At 48.3% G+C, this 23,111-nt stretch overlaps 1 protein-coding gene across 1 annotated transcript; it reads left to right on the top strand.

Moving 5' to 3' along the window:
• Nucleotides 1–3,979: 3,979 nt before the first annotated feature.
• WFDC2 (WAP four-disulfide core domain 2) lies at nucleotides 3,980–10,106 on the top strand. The gene is made up of 3 exons (XM_004370301.1): nucleotides 3,980–4,067; nucleotides 4,656–4,793; nucleotides 9,955–10,106. The coding sequence occupies exons 1-3, from the start codon at nucleotides 3,980–3,982 to the stop codon at nucleotides 10,104–10,106; spliced, it is 378 nt and encodes a 125-aa protein (XP_004370358.1).
• Nucleotides 10,107–23,111: the final 13,005 nt, after the last annotated feature.

Raw genomic sequence — 23,111 nt, 5'->3', positions numbered from 1 at the left:
TCATTTAAAATTTTAAAATGTACTGCGTGGGCTAACAATATACGTGTCCTGGCCACATATGCAACCTCTGGCTATGCTTTTCCCTTTCATCTTTACAGCAGTCCTACAAGGCACTGTGATACCCATTTTATGGAGGAGGAAGATGAGGTGCAAAAAGTGAAGTGCTGCCCTGAGTCACACAGGAAGTAGCCAAGCCCTGATGTGGGCCTGGATGTACTTGGTTCTAAACCTCTGCCTTTTTTACTTACGTGGAAGATAAAATATATGAATGTACCTAGCACAGGGCCTGGCACACAAAAGCTAAAGATCTTTTGCATGCTGAGGGCACCGACGCCATTGACTAATGAATTTTTCTTCTCTATTCTTCTACCCCCAGCCTTGGACTAATCTGCATTCCTGTAAAGCCAAGTTAATCATCAGGGGAGCCTGTGACTGGCTGGAGAGGGGTGAGGCTGGGCAGGTTTGGGGAGGGAAGGGGGTTGGGTGGTTAGACAGTCCCGGAAGAATGCTGTGGGCAGCACTACCTGGGGCTGAATGTCCAGTAGCCAGCTGGGTCCCCAGGCTAAAACTGGTGTCGGCCTAAGTATTCTCTGTGTGCCCTAGACTGGGTCTCAGGAGCCTGCCCAGGGCTGTGGCCTGACCTGGACCCTGCCCTCATTGCTGTTGACTGTTCTTTGAGCTCAGAGTAAACAGCGCCGGCCCCTCCCAAGGACAGCATGTCTCCAGGCCCCAGGCTGGGCATGGGAAGCTGGGAGGGGGGTTCTCAGTTTCTTCATTCTTTCACCAACTTCCATCTGTGGGGACAGAGGCTGGATGAGCTCACATCATGGAGTCCTACTCCCCTGCCATCCCAATGGTCACTGCCCCCAACCCCCTCTACCTCCAGCTGCAAAGACCTCTTGAGGCTTACAGAACCTCAGATTGTTGGAGCAGAAAGAACTCTGCAAGTCATCTCTTGTCTAACTCCCTGAATAGCCCTGTTTTGGCATTTATCACCTTGGATTCTAAAGCTTGGTATATACTCATCTGTCTCCTTAGTAACGGTAGACACCATTCATGGATGGTATATACTCATCTATCTCCTTGGTAACGGTAGACACCGTTCATGGATGGTATATACTCAACCAGGGACTGGTTCCTCCTGATAACATGTCCAAAGTACATGAGACAAAGTCTCGCCATCCTCGCTTCTAAGGAACATCCTGGCTGTACTTCTTCCAAGACAGATTTGTTTGTTCTTCTGGCACTCCATGTTATATTGAATATTCTTCTCCAACACCATAATTCAAAGGCATCAATTATTCTTCAGTCTTCCTTATTCATTGTCTAGCTTTCACCTGTATATGAGGTGATTGAAAATACTCATCAAAGAAGCCTGGTGGCGCAACGCTGCTAAATTCAAAAGGTTGGAAGTACCAATCTACCCAGGGGCTCCTCGGGAGAAAGATCTGGCAGTCTGCCCCCTACATCAATCAGTGACCTAGCCCTCAATGATAACAGCAGGAATGTCATGTTCATGTTCCCACTGAATTCTTATATTATCATCATTATTATAGATGACAAACTGGTGGATCAGAACAAGGAAGTCAAACCCAGACCCATCACCCCCAGGCCTGTGCAGGAGGGCTTATTTTGGATTCATTTTTCTACACCAAGCGTCTTGCCCTATACTGTCACAAAGTAGACGCCTATCGAATGTTTGTTGTGATGGAATGGAGAAAACAAGGACGTGGCGGGAAGGAGACCTGGGATGAAAACCTTGTCCCTACAGTTTCGCATGGGACCCTGGGCAAGGGTCTAAACCTCTCTGCACATCTTGTTCTTCCGTCATATACAGCTGATGACAACAATAATTCTCTCTTCATAGGTTTTCTGGGAAGATTCCATGTGACAATGAGCATACTATCCGGCACACAGTCAGCCACGATAGATGGTTGGTGTGGAAAAGAGAGAGAGAGAACCACATCCAGAGTGGCTCTAGACTGTTAATAGTTATGTCACCTCCATGGGCTTCAGTTTCTTCTGTCAGATAGGTTCATGTTAAAATGTTGTTATTGCTAGATGTCATCAAGTCTGTTCTGACTCATAGCGACCCCATGTACAACAGAACGAAACACTGCCTGGTCCTGTGCCATCCTCAAAATCATTGCTATGTTTGAATCCATTGTTGCAGCTACTGTGTCAATCCATCTCCTTGAGGGTGTTCCTCTTTTTTGCTGACCCTCTACTTTACCAAGCATGATATTCTTCTCCAGGGACTGGTTCCTCCTGATAACATGTCCAAAGTACATGAGACAAAGTCTCGCCATCCTTGCTTCTAAGGAACATCCTGGCTGTACTTCTTCCAAGACAGATTTGTTTGTTCTTCTGGCACTCCATGGTATATTGAATATTCTTCTCCAACACCATAATTCAAAGGCATCAATTCTTCTTCAGTCTTCCTTATTCATTGTCTAGCTTTCACCTGTATATGAGGTGATTGAAAATACTACGGCTTGGGTCAGGTGCACCTTAGTCCTCAAGGTGACATCTTTGCTTTTTAACACTTTAAAGAGGTCTTTTGCAGCAGATTTGCCCAATGCAATGTGTCATTTGATTTCGTGACTGCTTCGTCCATGGGCATTGATTGTGGATCCAAGTAAAATGAAATCCTTGACAACTTCAGTCGTTTCTCCATTTATCATGATGTTGTTTATTGGTCCAGTTGTGAGGATTTTTGTTTTCTTTATGTTGAGGTGTAATTCATACTGAAGGCTGTAGTCTTTGATCTTCATCAGTAAGTGCTTCAAGTCCTCTTCGCTTTCAGCAAGCAAAGTTGAGTCATCTGCATATCGCAGGTTGTTAAAGAGTCTTCCTCCAATCCTAACACCGAGTTCTTCTTCATATAGTCCAGCTTCTTAGATTATTTGCTCAGCATACAGATTGAATAAGTATGGTAAAATGATAAAACCCTGATGCACGCCTTTCCTGACTTTAAACCACACAGTATCCCCTTGTTCTGTTTGAACAACTGCCTCTTGGTCTATGTACAGGATCCTCATGAGCACAATTAAGTGTTCTGGAATTCCCATTCTTTGCAATGTTATTCATAATTTGTTGTGATCTACCCAGTTGAATGCCTTTGCATGCTCAATAAAACACAGGTAAATGTCTTTCTGGTATTCTCTGCTTTTGGCCAAGATCCATGTGACATCAGCAATGACATCCCTCGTTCATGTCCTCTTCTGAATCTGGCTTGAATTTCTGGCAGTTCCCTGTTGATGTACTGCTGCAACTGCTTTTGAATGACATTCAGTAAAATTTTACTTATGTGTGATATTAATGATATTGTTTGATAATTTCCAGATTCTGTTGGGTCACTTTTCTTTGGAATGGGCACAAATATGGTTCTCTTCCAGCTGGTTGGCCAGGTAGCTGTCTTTCATTTTAAAATAACAACTGCGATTTCTATAGCCCCTACTATGTGCTCTGCAGCGCTATGCCAGGTTGCCATCACTAATCCTTAAGAGGTGATTTGCACTCTGATCTGGCTGACCCCAAATCCAACCCCTTAATCCCCAGGCTCTACTGCCTCCCTGGAGGCCCTGCCCTTTTCTCTTCTTCCTCCCACCCCTGGACATTACTGGGAGACCCCAGAATCTTGGAACCGGGACCCAGGAGTCCTGTGCTGTTCCCTCCCGCTGCTCTGCCCTCAGGCCCCAGGAGGGAGAAAGGCAGGGAGGGGTGGACAAGTGTCCGGCTGCAGCTGGCTGAGCTGTGCCCCGCCTGGAAGCTGCTTAGGTTCCTGGTTCCCACAGGGGCCAAGAGTGACACCTGATGCCGGGGGATTGTGAAACGGCATGAGGTGGCAGCCAGCCCCCGGGCCCCGTGAGCCCTCTATCCCGTTGGCCCGGCCCCGCCCCCTCACACCTCCCCGGAGCCAGTGGTTAAATCCCCCTGTGCCGGGCGGCTTGCACCTGCACCCCGCCCGGTGAGCACCATGCCTGCCAGCCGCCTTGGCCCACTCGCCGCCGCCCTCCTGCTGGGCTTGCTGCTGCTTGGCCTGCCCCCGGTCCGCAGCGACACAGGTGAGTGGGGCGGGGAGCCGCCCGGTGCCTAGAGGCCCGAGCCAGAAGCGCAGGACAGAGCAGGACAGAGCTGGCCACGGCGTAGCCTCTCCTGGGCTGGAGAAGTGGGAGTCCCGGGGGCGGACGTGGGGAAACCTATGAAGGCTGAAATTTGGGGGTCCTTGGTGCCGAAAGGTGGTGGCTCTTGCAGCTTGCGGGTGTGAAAGCCAGTGTACCGGAGGTGCGGAGACCACTGAGGGCCGAAATATGGGGCGGGGCTCTGTGCTGCAGGGAGAGACTACAACAGGAAGGGAGGCCCACTGTCTAGACGTCAGGAGCTCCTAGATTCTCAGCTTTACGGGGTCCCCTGCGGGCTAAGATTTGAGGGCTCTGGGGCCACGAGTTAGGGAACTCCTAACTGAGATACTCTTAAGGTTCTTAGGAACACCTGGCCTGCAAGTGGGGCCTTCTGGCGAGCCCCGAGGGCCAGAAATTAAGAATTCCTTGGAGCTTGAGGTTTGGGGCCCTCAGGGCAGGTAGACATGTTCTGGGGTCCGGACCCACCACTCTCCGTCCCCCTGTCCCCCTACTTCCTTTCCTCCTGCACAGAAACACAGAAACCGGGCGTGTGCCCTGAACTCCAGGGCGACCTGAACGGCATGGAGGAGTGCGTCTCGGATGGAGACTGCGCCGAGAACCTCAAGTGCTGCCGGGCGGGCTGCAGCGCCGTATGCGTTATGCCCAATGGTAACCTCGCGGCGACAGGTCCAGGGAGGGCCGGAGACTGGGATGGCGCGGGCCGCCCAGGTTCCGGGAAGAGGGGCGCATCCGGCCCAGGGACCCCTGGGAGAGTTGAGGCGATGGAGCCAGACTCTCAGTCCCCTCCCTCGCCTGGCCGGGGGAGACACAAAGGCGTCGCTGAAGCGCAACCGAGGGGAAGGAGGCCCCCACCCCTGATGAATTTGAGTCCCTCGTGCGTGACGGGCTTCCGGGCGCGCACAGCTGGACATTGTTCCGGGCGCGGGTGACCGGGGCGCGGGAGCCTGCGGGGAAGCTGGGCGGGCTCAGAGCTGGCCCCAGTCCTGGGGCGCACATCCCTCGCGGAGTCCCGGCGACTCCCTCTTTAGGGGGAGGGCTTAGAGCCCCTGGCCTGGCAGGACTGCCTGGATTCCTCTGTCCAGGCGGAAAGAGACTTTACAGCGTTAGGAGAGCGACCAGCTCACCTTAAAGGTGTGGACATGAGCGACTGAGAGGGAAAGGCTGTCGCCCAAGGTTACACCGCCGCCGGTGGCTCGACCCGAGTCCTAGTGACCGGGTTCAGCTTCTGCCTCTTCCGCTTACTGCCTGTTTGGTTGGAAGAAAGTCAGGTCTCGCTGAGTGCTCCAGTCCCCCCTCCTCGTCTTTAAAACCATACCTTCCACGCTGAGGAATGAGCGAGATGGGTAACGTGGGTGAAAGCTTGGGTGCTCTGTGAAAGGTACTTAAGAGCGCAAGTCCCCACAGCACCGTGGGGACTCCCATCAGAGCAGGAAGGGGCCCTAGATAGCACGGATCCCAGCTTCTCCTTTACAGAGAGAAAAACTGAGGGTTTGAGGCAGGGATGTGCCCTGGGGGTACCAAGATACTGTAACTAGGTCTTTACCCAGAATATAGCCCCTGTGGCGTTTTCTCTGTTATTGCCCTAAAGATGCCATCAGGGCTGGGAAGCACTGTAATCCAGGAGCCCAGACACTCGTGATGAGGCTGTGGGGGTTCAGGGTGGTTCTCTAGCCCTAGCGGGGGAGACTGGGGCCTGATTCCCGGCCAGCACCTTATGCGCGGCCACCACCTGTCTGTCAGTGGAGGCTTGTGTGTTGCTATGATGCTGAACAAGTTTCAGTGGAGCTTTGAGAGTAAGATAGACTGGGAAGAAAGGCCTGGTGATTTACTTCTGAAAATCAGCCAGTGATCTGAAATATGTGATCTGGAACATTGTCAGCATTTCCTTCCTTTGTGCATGGAGCAGACTCAGTAGCAGCTAACAATAACAAGACACCTATGTGGAGGAAGGACTGGCCATCCAACCTTTGCTGTTAGGTGGATGAAGAGCTGTTCCCTTGTCTCAGATGGACAGACTTAGGCAAGAATAGGGACAGGGCAAGATGGCCTCCTGAGCCAGGGAGGGAGCCTGGAGGTTTCAATCCTAATTCTGCCATTTCCTAATTGTGTTATCCTATGAGTTGGAATCCACTTGATGACAGCGGGCTTTTTGGTTTTGGGAGTGAGTCTCTTTCCTCTCTGGGCTTCTGCTTTCTCATCTGCAAAATGGGAATGATAATCCCAAACTTTACAGAATTGGCATGAAGGCTAAATGAAATAGTACATATGAAATGCATTCTTAAAGACTAGATACCCAATACGCAGGGGCTTGTGTCGTCAGTAACCGGTTCCCTATTCCCTTTTGTCCTGGGGCAGTCTGGTATTGGGAGCTCCTGCCCTTTGCAAAGGAATGGATTTATTTGTGCCAGGAAGTCAGCCACTCTTGCTTTCTGGAGCTAATCACCCAGTCTAGTGCCTGTAGTTTATGTTTAGCTGGAGCTGCCCCTGGGGCTTCTGGGAAGAGAGCCTGACTCGCCCCTTCCTGCCCTAAGAAGCGGAGTGTGGTGTATGTGTGCGTGCAGGCGTGTGTGTGTGCGTGTGCATGTGATGACTGAAGGTGGAATGGGATCAGCTATGTAAAAATCACCATGTTGGAATGGACATTAAGGAGGCCGGGGCTCAGGTCTTGGTTTTACTTCTGAGCAGCAGTGTGGTGTTGGGTAGTTCCTTCACCTATCTGTGCCTTATTTTTCTCATCTGTGACATGAAGGGGGTTAGAAATCTTCCCTACAAAGGAGATAGCTGATGACTGCATTAAAAATGAGAATGGGTTTACACAAGGGCTTTGTCAAAGGCACATCACTGCAGTGTTAGCTGTTCGTGTGCATTAGTGAGAGAAGTTGTGATTGTGCCTGCGATAGATGAGTGAGTGTGTACGGAGGCCATGGTGCAGCGTGATTGTACATGGGAGTGAGTTACAGGGAAGTGAGTAAAGGATTGTCAGTGTGTAATCGCTCACATGTGCACTGCGCTCTATAGTTTACGAAGCATCACAGGGCAGAGTGGTTAGCCCAGAGAGTCTGCAACCAGATTTCCTGGGGTTTAAATGCTGCCTCTAACCTGTATGATCTTAGGCAAGTTATTTAATCTCTCTGTGCCTCAGTTTCCTCATCTGTAACATGAAGAAAAATGAACAGTACCCCTCCCTTTCTTTTAGGATTATTATGAGGCTTAAACCAACCAAAAAACTCAAACCCGTTGCCATTGAGTCGATTCTGACTCATAGCGACCCTATAGGACAGGGATCTGCCCCATAGGGTTTCCAGGGAGCAGCCGGTGGATTTGAACTGCCGACATTTTGGTTAGCAGCTGAGCTCTTAACCACTGCACCACCAGCGCTCCATTATGAGGCTTAGTTGAGTTAATATATGTCAAGTGCTTGGAATAATACCCTACACATGGTGTTGTTAGTTGGTGTTGAGTCGATTCTGACTCACGGTGATCTTATGTACAACAGAATGAAATGTTGCCCAGTCCCGTGTCATCCTAACAATCACTGGCATGTATGAGTCCATCGTCGCAGCTACTGTGCCAGTCCGTCTCACTGAGGGTCACCCATGCCCTCGTTGACCCTTTGTTTGACCAAACATGGTATCTTCTAGAGACTGATCCTCCTGATGACATGCCCAAAGCAAGCAAGTTGGACAATGTTCTTTGTGATCCATAAGGTTTTCATTGGCTAATTTTTGGAAGTAGATTGCCAGGCCTTTCTTCATAGTCTTAGTCTGGAAGCTCTGCTGAAACCTGTCCACCATGGGTGACCTTGCTGGTATTTGAGATACTGGTGGTTTAGCTTCCAGCATCACAGCAACACACAAGCCACCTCACCACAGTATAACCAGCTGACAGACAGGTGGTAGGCCTGGCATGTACCAAAAACCAAACCCATTGCCGTCGAGTTGATTCTGACTCATAGCGACCCTATAGGACAGAGTAGAACTGCCCCATAGGGTTTCCAAGGGGCACCTGGTAGATTCGAACTGCTGAGCTTTTGGTTAGCAGATGTAGCTCTTAGCCACTGTGCCACCAGGGTTTCATAGTAGGGGCTAATTAAGGGTTAGCTGTTGTAATGGCTCATTACCGTTATTACAAAGTAGCTTGGTCTTTCGGGGAGAAGTATGTCTGCCTCCATTGTTTTTACAATAATCCCATGATCGGCAGCACTGATCCCCTGTAACCTAAAGACACTGGGGCTAAGGGAGATTTCTTGCCCTAGGACATTGTCTTAGTCATCTAGTGCTGCTATAACAGAAATACCACAAGCGGATGGCTTTAACAAAGAGAAGTTTATTCTCTCACAGTCCAGTAGGCTACAAGTCCAAATTCGGGGCGCCAGCTCCAGGGGAAGGCTTTCTCTCTCTGTCGGCTCTGGAGGAAGGTCCTTGTCATCAGTCTTCCCTTGGTCTGGGAGCATCTCAGTGCAGGAACCTAAGGTCCAAAGGACATGCTCTGCTCCCGGTGCTGCTTTCTTGGTGGTATGAGATCCTCCTATCTCTCTGCTCGCTTCTCTCTTTTATACCTCATCTCAAAAGAGATTGGCTTAAGACACTATCTAATCTTGTAGATCTCATCAATATAAATGCCACTAATCCATCTTATTACATCATAGTGATAGAATATACAACACATAGGAAAATCATATCAGATGACAAAAGGTAGACAATCATACAATACTGGGAATCATGATCTAGCCAAGTTGACAGATATTTTTGGTCGACACAATTCAATCCATGACATTCCACCATTTGGCATCCCCCAAATTCATGTCCTTGCCACATGTAAACATATTCATCTTACCATATCATAGCAAAAGTCTTAATTCAATTCCAAGTCAAAAATTCCTCTTCACCTGTGAAATCTAGAATACAAGTTATCTGCTTCCAAAGTTCAGTGGTAGAATAGGCAGGCACAAGCTACACATTTCCATTACAAATGGGAGAAAATGGAAGGCAAGAAGGCATAACAGTTGCCTAGCAAGTCAGCAGAACACATTACACTAGCCCTAAAGGCTTGAAAATAATCCTCTGTTCTCAGAGACCATTCACACAATGGCCTTGCCCTCTAGACTCTAGGTATTGGCCACACTCTCCAGATTCTGAGTGGAGGCCCCTCAGACCTGGGCTTCAGCTCCGCTTTCCAGGCACACTGGGACAGCAACTCTGCTCCCTCAGCTTTAGGCGCACCATTCTCCTAGTCCATCTGAGTGGCAACTCCACCCTTAGAAATACCAGAGGCTATGGCTCCACCCTTTGAAACCCCAGAGGTTGTGGCCATACCTTTGAGACTGAGGCAGCTCCGCTTCTTGTATTCCTTATCTCTTCAGCTTCTGCTTCCTGTTTCTTGGCCTCACAGCTCCTCGGGCCTCAAGCCCGCATCTGCCCTGCTGGGGCAAGTGTTCCAAAGTTCTGTAGCTCCACCGATAAGTGCCTGGAGGCACCCCACTCCACCAGGAAGCCTCCTGTGCACAGGCACTCAGCTCTCTTGCTCTGTAGGTCAGCTGCAGCGCCATCTCTCGCTGGTCTCCTGGTTCTGCTGCTGCTGGTTCTCTGCTGCTTCTGCTTCTCAGCTCCTTCCAGTTTTCTGCTGCTGTCGCTTCTCTGCTGCTGCCAGTTCTCTGCTGCTGCTGGTCCTCTGCTGCTGGCTGCCGCTCCTCTATCCATTCACAGTTTCAAAACCACTTGACTGTTTGTGAAACCAGGCAAGGGGCTGAGGGTAAGGGCACATCTCCTTGCATCCCCTTTGCCTAACTTTAACTCTCTTTTTCTATCAGAAAAGCCAGGCTCCTGCCCCCGGCTGGACAAAGGCATCCCCCCGCTGGGCATCTGTGAAGACCAGTGCCAGATGGACAGCCACTGTCCAGGCCAGATGAAATGCTGCCGCAACGGCTGTGGACATGTGTCCTGTGCCACACCCAGCTTCTGAGGTAGATAGGGGTGGGGAGGAGCCCATCGCTGCCCAGGTGTGACTGGAGGCTGAGAAATGAGACCTGGGCAAACGTATTGTGCTCAATTTTTTGTCCATTTGTTTACTTTTATTCAGTGCACAAAGATTTACTGAGTCTCTGTCAGGGAGGGTTCACATGTCAGGTGCTGGGGCTGCCTCATGCATGAGCAAATCAGACAACATTACTGTGTGGTGGGGTTTGCATACTAGTGAGAGGAGATGGACAATAAACAAAATAAACACCTAACTAAATTCTGTTGGCAGGAGACACATGCCATGGAGAAAAATAAGGCAGCGAAGGTGTAAGATGGCCATAGTAGTAGTCACAGTGTCCACAGTAATGCCAGAACCTGTCTAACTTCATGAGGCAGAGTGATGAGACTTACCATCAGCACAAAGCTGACTCCCATGAGGTAGAAGTCAGATATACCTCCACTCTCCAACCTTTTTACCAATTCTGACACCAGCTGTACCTCCCGCAGCACTCTCTACTTCTCTTCTAGGTTCTATAATCCATTGCGATGGCCACACAGAACTCGCAGACCATACTTACAGTTAAGTGGTTTATTAAGGAACAGGGTACAACTTGGGATCAGGCTGCAGTTCAGGAATCAGAATCAAGAAGCATGTAGGCAAAGTCACCCTTGTTTATTGCAGGACAGTTCTCTCAGCTCCTCTTGGCCCTGCCGTCTTTGCCACCAGCTCTGCCGTGAGCCCCTTTCTGGGCCTCTCACACTGCCTTCAGTGTTACAGCCCTTGACCCGTGTTACAGCTCTTCTAGGAGGTTCCTTGCTTACTGTCTCTCTGTTTCTTCTCTTTCTTCTTTCCTCTGCTTCTTCCTGTTGGCTTTCTTCCTGCTTCTTTCTGTCTGCCCCCCAGACAGGGGTTGGCTGCTTATACACACAACTTTGTCAATTCAAGGCACAGCCCCTCCCAGCGGAGGCTACAAGCGGACTAATCTTCTCTAGGTAGGCCACAGACATTTCATTTGCATAGTAGGCTATAGATACTTCATTTGCATAGTCTATTGACCAATGCCTGCAAAGTGCATACCAATTACAGGGAAGGCTGCAGCCCAGGCCAGGACCAGACAAAAAGTATCAAACCAAGTTGTTTACAGCTTGTCAATCATCCTGGCAAAAGTAGCAGATCCCCTGGGGGTAGAAAACTAGAGCAAAGGTAACTCCTCAGGGTTTATGAGAAAAATCTCTCGAGCTGTTTTTCCAAAGAACCAAGGCAAAAGGCTACATAAAGGAACTCATTTCACCATAGAAGGGGATAAATAGTATTGAAGGCAGGGGGAGAAAGAGCAGTGTTGTAGTTTTTAAATAGGGTCGTCAGTGAAGAGCCCACCAAGAAGGTGGCATTTGCACAAAGATTTGAAGAAGGTGAGAGAGGGAGCCATGCAGGGGGGTCTCTGGGGAGAGTAACAGGCAGAGGGAGCAGCAGGTGCAAAAGCCCTGAGGCAGACAGGGTGGCTGGAGCCAGTGAGGAAGGGCAGGGTCAGAGAGGGGTGGGGCAGGTCATGTGGGCTCTATAGGCCATTGTACGGGCTTTGGCCTTTGCCCTAAGACGTTGAGCCATCAGAGAGGGACATTATCTGACTGCATTTTGAAAGGACTGCTCTGGCTGCTGTGTGGAGGAGGGACTGTAGAGGGGCAGGGGCAAAAGCAGGGAGACTCGTTAGGAGGCTTCTGGAAGAGGCCAGGTGAGAAATAAAGGGCCAGGATGGACTCGAGGGAGATAGGTGGTTGGATTTGGAATATACGTGAAGGTAAAAAACAAAAACAAAAATCAAACACGTTGCCATGGAGTCGATTCTGACTCATAGCAACCCCGTGTGATGGTAGATGGGGAGATACTGGTCGAGGAGGCTGGATGTGAGAGAAGGAATTTTATCCCTGTGTTTCTTCACCAAGCACTGAAATATGTCAGCAGCTAGAGGAGAGCAGCTGTGTCCTAGGAGAGGGGACAGTGGCTGCAGGGATCAGGGAGGGAGGAGCTCATTGCCTGGCCAAGGGGAGGCAGGAAAAGAGTTGATCTTTACTTTGAGCTTGGATTTTCAGGACAAACATGGTAAGGGCCAATTAACTTCAGTTCAATTCACCAAATGTGTATTTTTGTTATTGTTGTAAATATATAAACAAAACAAAAGAACCAAACCCATTGCCGTCGAGTCAATTCCGACTCATAGCGACCCTATAGGACAGAGTAGAACTGCCCCATAGGGTTTGCAGTGAGCAGCTGGTGGATTTGAACTGCCAACCTTCTAGTTAGCAGCTGTGGCTCTTAACCACTGTGCCACCATTTTTTCAATTCAATGGTTTTCAAGTGTATAATTTAATGAGATCGATTACATTAATCATAATGGCAGCCATCACCAATAATCATTGTCAAATTTCCTATCACCATGAACAGAAACTCAACTGCTTTCTAAACAATGACTCCCCCTTTCCCCTCCCTCCAGCCCCTGATAAAAGCTAATAAATTTTAGTCTGTCTCCATTTGCTTATTCTAGATATTTCATATAAGTGAGATCATACAATATTTGTCCTTTTTTCAAATGTGTGTTTGAAGTGTGTTGAGCACTTATTCTGTGGCAGGCCAGGGCGAAATTCAGAACTTTAGTGCTCTGGGCACTGGAAAGGTAAGACTTTGAAGCCCCCTCCCCTGTATATAATTAAAAATAAAACAATATTAAATCATAAAGTAAGGAATCCCTGGGTGGTGCAGATGGTTAAGTGCTCCACTACCAGCTGAAAGGTTGGCGGTTCGAATCCACCCAGAAGCACCTCGAGAGACAGACCTGGAGATCTGCTTCTGAAAGGTCACAGCCTTGAAAATGCTATGGAGCAGTTCTGCTCTGCACATATGGGGCTGCCATGAGTTGGAGTCGACTTGATGGCAATTAACAACAACAACAAAAAAATCATAAAGTAAGTGTAAGAAAGTAAAGAAGCAAAAAACACCACAGGACATGTTGAGTCTGCCCATGGCAGGGGGTGGGGGGCAGCACTCTGTAAGACGCTGTGCCAGGTGCTGGGATGGGAAGATGATTGAGGCCCTGCCTCCCAGAGCTTGCAGTCTGGCTGCGGAGACAGACGGACAGACGTGTGAACAGACACTTGCAGCGCCTGTAGTCAGTGCTGCGATGGAGAAAAGCGCAGGGTGTTGTGGGAACACAAAGAAAGAAAACCCCACCCAGGCAGGGGTGGGGAGGGCTGGGAAAGGGCAAGCAAGGATGGCTTCCCAGAGGGGTGACCCTGAGCCAGTCCTTAAGGATGAGTAAAAGGGAGGTGGCCTGGTGAAGTACCCTGGGGAGGCTGTTTCAGGCTGCCAAAAAAAAGAAAATCTGAGCAGTGGTATAATCTGAAGTTTTATTTGGTTTATAGATCCATAGAATAGGTAGCACCATCCCTGTAACTAGGAAATGTGCTCCCCCAAACAAAGGCAGGCTAGGGGTTTATACTGAGAAGAGAAAATGGGGGGGAAAAACAGAGCAGAGCATTTTTTTTTCTGTACTTTGAAGTTGCAGCTGATCATTAATTACATCATACTATCAAGTCAAGCGAAAGACAAAGTATATGGAGCAATAAAATTTAGGCTTATCAGAAGAAACAGAGGGTCTGTTGAATGTCGTCTTAGAACGTTTGAGCACATACATAGATTAAAGCTGAATGTAAGCAGAAATGTTTTGTGTATAACAAGGAGGTCAAAGGAAACAGGAATTTTTGTGTGTGAGGCTCCTGGAGTGAATTTGGCCAAGTCCAGGTTCCAGGGAATCTGGAAAAGGAAGAAAACATTTAACAAGGCAGAGGCGTAGAATGAGCCAGAACCTGGAAGTGCCCTTTCATTGAAATCCCATTGCTACTCACGTGTTACCTTTGACAAGATCTTAGTGAAGAACTTGGAGCTCACTGATGGAGTCCAATATTGCACAGATGAGACAACTGGGGCCCAGAGACAGAGGGATGTGCCCAAGGCCCCAGGATTGCTGACTAAGAGGAACCCTGGTCCCCGGGGCTCAGAGCTCTCCAGTGATGCAACTCTCACCTCCATGACTGCCAGCGGCACAGCACGGATGGGCTTTGCAGTCAGGAGGACCTGGGTTCAGATTTCACCTGTGCCATTCAACTAGCCTTTTCACTTCTCTGAGCCATAGTTGTTTTGCTTATAAAATGGGGATAAATAAAATCTATTTGATCAACTAATTCCAGCTTCACTTAAGAAATGCAGGAATGGTGGAACTTCCTGGGGGTAGAGGGATTCTTGAGGAGATAGATGCCCATGGCTCCTCAGGAAGGCCACAAGAGAGGTCATTTGGGAGCACATTGTGCCCAGGTGTGTCCTGGGGGATGTTCTGAAGTAGAAGAGGAGAGTCTACAACCTTCCGGTAAATGCCACCAGAGCCCCAGGATCTCAAGGAGATGAGCTTTACTCTGGGTGGAGGAGGTGGGGAAGGTTGGTCCGATTTAGGCTACAGGTACTCTTGTCGATTACTATGGATATTGTTGGTGTTATGATTATGATTTTCTCTCTCCTGCTCCAGCCACTACCAGCCCTTGGAATTGGAGAGGAGAAGTCTCTGCCTGGCCCAGCCATCTGCTGCAGCCTCCCCACTTTCTGTCCTCTGCACCCCTCCTGGGCTGACCACAGCTTTTTCCTTTTCCAACCAATAAAGTGACCACTTCCAGCACTGGTGGGGCATGGCATCCGTTATCACTATGTTCCTGTCTTTGCTGGCCCTCGTTTGAGGTGGGTGGGTGGGAGGGGGTCAACCAAATCTTCCAGGCACCCAGTCCAGGGAGGAACCACATCAGAATCAAGGAACAGTAATTCAGGGCACTTTCCCAGGTGAATCCTGGCACCAAGCCTTTGAGGTTGGTCATTCTCCCAGTGCAATGGATGAGAAAATAGAGGCTCAGAGAAGTGATGGAACACTTCCAAAGGCTCTCAGATTCATTGCTGGGTTTTCTGATGATAGTGGCAGCTTCCAGAGATTCAGCATGTATTATGTGCCAGACACAGTGCTGGGAGACTTGCTTATGAGGTCTCCTGGGTCCTCAGAGAAGAGTCTGGGTAGTGCAAGTGATTTGTGATCTGCTGCTAAACTAAAGGTTGGTGGTTCAAACTTCCCCAGTGGCTCCAAGGCCTGGAGATCTGCTTTCGTAAAGACTACAGCCAAGAAAACCCTATGAAGCAGTTCTACGCTGTAACACTTTGGGTCTCTATGGGTTGGAATCGACATTGGGTTGAGAATAGTCCCATGTTCCGACTGCAGACAGGGACTCCGTGAAGTCCCATGCCTGCAGCCAAACAGAAAGAAGGGGGCAAAACCAGGGTCTTTTTTTTTTTTTTTAACTGCAACTTTTACTTTGTATAAATATATTCACGTGGCTCAAAATTCAAAAAGTTTAAAAAAAAGGATAGACAATGAAAAATGTCTTTCACCCTTGACTCCCTGTCTTCACCCTCCACATGCCACCTCCCCCACCACTTCTTTTCCATGGTGGAAACCCATGTCATCAGTTTCCTGTGTATTTTTTCAGAGACATAGCTCCATCTCCATCCCTCTCCTCCCTCTGTCCCCTCCTCTTTCTCTCTTCTATTTCTCCTCTCTCTCCCCATTTCTCACTTTCTATCCTCCGTCTGTCCCCTCTCTTTGCCTCTCTCTCTGTCCTCCCCCTCCATTCTCTCTCCTTGTCTCTGTGTATTCCATTCTCTTTATTTCCGCTCTATTCCTCGCTCTCCCTCTCCTCTCCACTCCACACACTCCCCATCTATCTTTCCCTTTCCCTTTTTCTGCCCATCTCCATGTCTCCATCCTTCTCCCTTTTCTTATCTCTATCCCTCTTCCTACCCCTCTCTATCATTTATCCATCCATCTAGAGAGATACAGGTATAAAATTCTCATCTATCCCCCTTTTTACATGAATAGTAGCATACTGTACACACTGTGTTGTACTTTGCTGTTTTCACTTAACAATTTATCTTGGAGATCAGTCCAAGGTAATCATGGTGAAATGAGTTCCTTTATGTGGCCTTTTGCCTTGATTCTTTGGAAAAACAGCTTGAGAGATTTTTCCCTTCAACCCTGAGGAGTTACCTTTGCCCTAGTTTTCTACCCCAGAGGGTTTGTTACTTTTGTCCAGATTGATTAACATTTCCTGGGTAAACTGAAAACAACTTGGTTTGATACTTTTTGTCTGGTCCTGGGCTGCAGCCTGCCCTGTAATTAGTATGCACATTTCAGTGATTGGTCAATAGACTATGCAAATGAAGTATCTATAGCCTACTATGCAAATGAAGTGTCTGTGGCCTACCCAGAGGGGATTAACCAGTTCATGGCCTTGGTGGGAGGGCCATGCCTTGAAGCTGATGTGCAGTTTGTGCATATGTGCAGCACCCCAAGGAGGTTTTGCAGACCAATAGAAGCAGGAAGAGAAGCAGCAGGAAGAAAGAAGAGAGAAGAAGGAAAAAGAGAGAAGAAAGAAGGAGAGAGAGAGAGATGGCTGGTGTCAGAATTGGTAAAAAGGTTGGAGAGTGGAGGTATGTCTGACCTCCACCTCATGGGAATCAGCTTTGTGCTGATGGTGATTTGCATTATCCCCCCTGAAGTTAGGCAGGTTCTGATGCTACTATTCCCAACACTTTACATTAATGTATAAAGCTTTCAACATTCATTCTATGGCTGTATAGTATTCCACTGTTCAGATGTACCAAAATTCATTTAACCACGGTACACTTGTATTGCCAGTTATTTAGGTTGTTTTCAATCTTTCGAGAGGCTAGATTTGAACCTGGGTCATCCAATACCAGAACCCTATGCCTGTTCCACTGCAATAATTTCTCATTCTAGTCCCTGGGGCGAGGGCTTAGCCTTTGGGGAGGGGAAACAGGAGGAAGAGGAAGGAAGTAATAGCAGTGACTCTGGTCCCCCAGGAACAGCCTTTATGTTCTTCCCTGCTTCACTCACCAAGGACCATAGAGATCTGGGCAACTTGAGTGGAAGGGCCTGGACGCATAGAAGAGCCTGGCTTGGTGTCTGGCCAGTCTTATCTTTCTCATCCTCTTGTGGGGTCCCTGCCCATGCCAGGGGCCAGGTAATACTGGAGGGCTTCTCCATCCACCTCCTTGGGGGCACATGATGAACGAGTCTCCTGGGTGGGTGTGGGGGTGCTCAGTATGTAAGGCCACCCTTTGGTGATAAAGTGTAGTATGATTTTTCTCTTAGCTTTCCCTTTTCTGATTTCTATTCCTGTCTGTGTTGGGTCTCCCCAGCCCTTTTAGGCAGAAACAAAAGCATCTGATGATGGGTTGGATAGAGTTGTTAGGAACTAAATGTGTGACTACCATTCCCTCCACTCTTCCATCTCCTGCCCCAGGTTTGCATTCTGAAAGAGAAGCCTGGGCAGGGCAAAGCCCAACTCCAAATCGTAAATGTATGGTATGCATCCTCATTCCTTCCACCAGCACCCATGCCAAACATCGCTATCAATCATCTTGCTCCTTCCCATGAGCCTATATGTGGCCACATAATCCTTAACATAGGCTCCAGGTAGCTACTAGCAGCCACCCATTGATTGGAGTTGGCAGGCGAGTTTGCTATCCCTGGTTTAACTCAGGAAATGCAGTGCTAATGGTAGAATATCAGACCTGGTGGTTGAGGTTTTGACTGAGTGAGAAGACTGCATGGGGACACCCTGAGTAGGGGTCCAAGGGAGATGGAACCTCAGGTCCTCCACCAGCACCTTAAGGGGAAGTTGAGCCTCTTTCAGGGGTCCCAGCCCAGGGGTCTCCTAGGGTAGATGAGGTGGAGAGAACCAGGAGTGGGAGCTACTAAGGATCCCAGTAATGTACAGGAAGAATTAGCCATGAAAGAGAGAGTTAAGGGGTCAGATGGGTGAGAAAACCGGTGGGTTAGACCAGAAAGAGCCTCTGGCTAAGGACATTTCTTTGATCTACTTTTGCCACTAAGTAGCTGCTATAGGCTGGGACTTGTGAGGGTCCTTGGTTGAGGACGGGGAAGAGAAAGGAACAAGGGGGCCTCTGGACTGGTCCCTTCCTCCCCTCTTCCAGGTCTTGATGGGCTGCCAATTCTGTAGCCAGAAGGCAGTAATGGCTACCTTTTTACTAGGAGGATGGCTCCCAGGGCTCAGAAATCCTGGTAAACAGGTGGCTCCAGATGGGACTCTCATCCTCGAGACCTCTCCCAGACTCGCTCAACCCAACTGCCCCCCCAGAGCTCAGGGCAGGGTTCTTCCTGCACATACCTCCTCCTGTCTCCAATAGCAAACTGCTCTGCTGATGCCTCCAACCCTCCTCTCCAGCCCAGAGAACTGTGTGTAGTAACACTGGAAGTATCTCTTCTACAGTGAAGTGCAAGCTTGGGGTTGGAGGGGTAGTAAAAAGTTACAGATGAGTGAACTGGAGCTTAAAAATGGAGTTCTAAAGACAGACCCGTCAGGGAAACGATAGTCCTGCTCGAGAGACAGCATCATCAGCGGAGGCATTCCTCATTCAATAAATACCTACAGAGCACCTACTAGATTGGCAGTTTGAACCCACCCAGCTGTACTGCAGAAGAACGGCCTGGCGATCTGCTTCTGTAAAGATTACAAACAAGAAAACCCTATGGAGCAGTTCTACTCTGTAACACATGGGGTCGCCATGAAGTCAGAATCAACTCGATTCTATTATGTGTTCTGTTCTAGGTTCTGGGGATTTGACTTCAGGGAGCTGAATGTGTGTGTGTGTGTGTGTGTGTGTGTGTGTGTGTGTGTGCGTGCGTGCGCTGGGGTGTAGGAGCCTGAGGGGAGATAAGTCAGATAGGTGGTGTAGGCACAAGTGCCCTTGTGGGTCATTGTAAGGACTTCGCCTTTTATTCCGAGTGAACTGGGGAAAAATTGGAGGGGTTTGAGCAGAGGGATGGCATGATCTGGCTTGTTTGGAAAGAAGTTTCTGGCTGCTATGCTGAGAATAGACACGAGGGGGCGATGTGGCCATCCTAGGGGGAGATTAGTTTGAGGATACTGCAGCAGAGCAGATGAGAGACGATTTTTCTTGTCTCTTTACCCAGTGGTATCAGGCCCCCCAAACTGCCAGGTGGAAGCATCAGCCTCCTTAAATGAACCTTTATTATGTCCCTTGGAACCCTGGTGGCAGTGGTTAAGTGTTCGGCTGCTAACCAAAAGGTTGGCAGTTTGAATCCACCAGCCGCTCCTTGGGACAGTTCTACTCTTTCTTATACGGTCACTGTGAGTCAGAATCCATTCGACAGCAGTGGGTTTTTGGTTTTATTATGTCCCTTCATGGAAATGTTCGTTTTTTGGCTTCTAAAACACTGAACCGGAAGAGCTCTGAGACACAGGGATGAGAAATTCACATTTAACAGAGTCATGTATCAGTTCTATGGGTGGTGCAAAGGATTTGCCCTTGATTGCTAACCAAAAGGTTGGCAGTTCGAATCCACCCAACTGCACCACAGGAGAAAGTCCTGGTGATCTACTTCTGTAAAGAACACAGCCATTGAAAATCCTATGGAGTGCAGTTCTACTCTGACACACATGAGTTGGAATCGACTTAATGGCAGTTGGTTTGTATCAGTTAGCTGTTGCCACAGTAATGCTCCATAACAAGCCACCTCGAAGCTCAGAAGCTTATAGCAACAACCATATGTTCTCACTCCCATATATGCAGGTCAGCTGGGGTTCTGCTGATCTTGGCTGGATCTCCTTGGACCAGTGGGCTGCGTGGGGCATATGCTCATAGTGATGACAGAAGTGCAAGCACACTGCAAGTCTCTGCTTTCATCATGTCTATTAACGTATCATTGGCCAAAACAAGTCAGGTGCCAAGCCCAAAGTCAAGGGGAAGAGAAGTACACTCTGCCTCTAGAGGAAGGAACTGCAAAGTTCCGTAAGTGTGGATAGAGGGACGGGTGAGGAGTAGGGAGAAGCTGTGGTGGCAAAACAGTTAAACACTCGGCTGCCAACCGAAAGGTTGGAGGTTTGAAAGAACTGGTGATCTGCTTCCGTAAAGATTACAGGCAAGCAAACCCTATGGGGCAGTTCTACTCTGTCACATGGGGTCACTACGAGTTGGAATCAACTTGACGGCACCCAACAGGAACAGGAAGAAGAATTCAATCTACCACAATCATTATGTTTAATGATGATAAACCTTTGATATTCTTTGGTTGCTGTAGTCCATCTTTTCTGCATATGGGAGAAAGCACCATATGTTTATTGCTGGTTTAGAGCATGTATTGCATTCTGCAAAGATTCATCTCCAAGTTGATGCCGTAGCATCAATAGGTCATCCCATCACTGTGTAAGTCCACCTGCTTTGGTGTGATGGAGAACGTGATCTGACTGGTGAATCGCATGGATAACAGCCCTTTGCCTTATTTCTTTCACTGTAACACTCTTGCCCCAGATATCTGCATAGTTAACCCTCCCTCAAAGAGCCCTGGTGGAGCAATGATTAAGAGCTGGCCTGCTAACCCAAAAGTTGGCAGTTTGAGCCCACCCAGTGGCACCATGAGAGAAAAGACCTGGTGATCTGCTCTGTAAAGATTACAGCCAAGGAAGCCTTATGGGACAGTTCTATTCTGTCATATAGAGTTGCTGTGAGTTGAAATAGACTCCCCGGCATCCAACGAAAACAATTCTTCTTCACCTCAGTCAAGTCTTTGTAACTTTCTCAAAGAGGCCTATCCTGACCACCCTTATTAAACTTTCAGCCCTGTACTCCCAGTTCACTTTACCCTACTCTCCTTTTTTTTCTTTTTTTTACTATAGTACCTCTCACCATTTATCACTCCATATAAATGAATTTATATTGTTGTTGTTGTTAGTTTATTATTTATATCATTTTATATAATTGATTATGTTTACTTCTTTGTGCTGAATGTAAGCTCGCTGAGGGAAGGGATCTTTGTTTTGTTCATTTCCAGTGTCTGCCATACAGTAGGCATTTAATAAATATTTTTGAATGAAGGAATAAACGAATGAATGAAAAGAAGGTCTTTGCTAGAAGCACTGTTCTATGAGATACAGTAGCTGTGACTGAGGAGATCTGCATCTCCATGGATATGGGTGCTGGTAGAAGCATGGCAGGCAAAGAAATAGAATCCACATTCAGAAAGTCTATGCAAGTGAGGGTAAATCATTCCCTCCTTCTTGCTGGAAGGAGTCCGATGTACCTGTCACCAGGCAGCTGGTTCATTTCCTCCAGGTAATGGCACTGTATCAGGGCTCAGACTGGCCACTAAGGCTGGCATGTTCTCAGTTGGCACACTTAAGAGTGCTGGTAGCCAGACCAGCCTTGCAGAGTCGACAGCCCATGTTACTAGTCCCAGGCTTAGTCTCTATCTCTGCCACTGTGGCTGCTTTTATTCACAAGCCCACTGAGCAAGCTCTGGGGTGGTGGGGGGAGAGAACTGACAGACATATACAGGTGGGTCATCTTCTCTACCTGATTATCAAGAGCCTCCTTTGTAGCCTTTTGGGAAGCATTCCATGGGACACCGAGGAAGATCTTGGCCAGGCCTCCTGGACTCAGTTCCTCTAGGCTTTGAGACACAGGAAATAATGATTCTACATGCCAACATACTGGCCTGTTACGTGGCTGCAATGGGCCTGTGCAGGTGTGAAGTCTCGGTTTTATATAACTTGTGTAGATGGCACTAATGGTGTGGTAAGAAAACATGTCCATAACCTGGATGTTAGATCAACATGGTGAACATTGCTTAAGACCATTTTTAAAACTATGTTAGGTCCACTATTCTGAGGCTTCAGAGTGATATATTGGGGGTATAAGAAACTCGGTAACCCCTAGATAGGGTTTCCTGTGTCTGGTAGGATTTCACCCACCCAACACATTCCCTGTGAGGAAACCAGAAGATTAGAGAAGCAACACACATTGAAAATCTCCACAGCCTTATGTCCTTTGTGATACTTTTCTGGAGTCCCTGGGTGGTACAAATGGTTAAAACACTCGGCTGCTAACCTGAAGGCTGGCAGTTCAAATCCACCCAGAAGCACCACAGAAGAAAGTCCTGGCAATCTACTTTCAAAAGGTCACAGCCACTGAAAACTCTATGGAGCACAGTTCTACTCTAACATGCATGGGGTCGCCACGAGTCAGAGTTGACTCAATGGCAACCGGTTGACTGGTTAATGCTTTTCTGAAAATGAATCATTTGATGATATTACAGTAAATGTATCTTCTATATAATGGAAATGCTCATTTTCTCCAAGCCTCAAACCCAGTCTTGATTTTATTAATTTGGTGTCCAACCTAGGACTTGGTTTAAGTGAGGACAAGCCAAGAGAGGGGACGAGACCCCTTCCACGTTTTGAATTGTCCTAACAGCCCTTATTTGCAAATGAGTTTAAGTACTTACTGAGGCCACCCCAGGAGGACCTGGCACCCAGAGGATCCAGAGAGGCTGATTAATGGATTTAATCACTGCCCAAGGCAGGGCACTTGGATTCCAGAGCAGACTGCTTCTTGGGGAAGGGGCAAGGCTTCCTGCCATTAAATGAAACCCATGCTCTTAAGAGAGATGTGGTGGAGCTGGGAGCAAATCATCCTGCCCTTTCCTGGCTTCTGCCAGTTTTGGAAACCATTTCTCCTTGCCCACTGCCTGGACCTTACTCTTTACACTGCTGCCGCCACCATGTCACACATACTTTCGACGTGTTGTCAGAAGGGACTAGTCCTTGGAGAAGGACATCATGCTTGGTGTCTTAGTCAGGTAGTGCTGCTGCAACAGAAATACCACAGGTGGATGGCTTTAACCAAGAAATTTATTTCTTTACAGGAAAGTAGGCTGAAAGTCCCAACTCAGGACGTCAGCTCCAGGGGAAGGCTTTCTCTCTCTAGCCTCCTTCTCATCAGTGTTCCACGGACTAGGAGCTTCTCTGCACAGGGACCCTGGTCCAAAGGACACGCTCTGCTCCTGGCATTGCTTTCTTG

Source organism: Trichechus manatus, unplaced genomic scaffold (assembly GCF_000243295.1).
Source record: "Trichechus manatus latirostris isolate Lorelei unplaced genomic scaffold, TriManLat1.0 scaffold00008, whole genome shotgun sequence".
Classification (NCBI taxonomy): Eukaryota; Metazoa; Chordata; class Mammalia; order Sirenia; family Trichechidae; genus Trichechus; species Trichechus manatus.
This window is presented reverse-complemented; position numbering and strand designations above follow the sequence as displayed.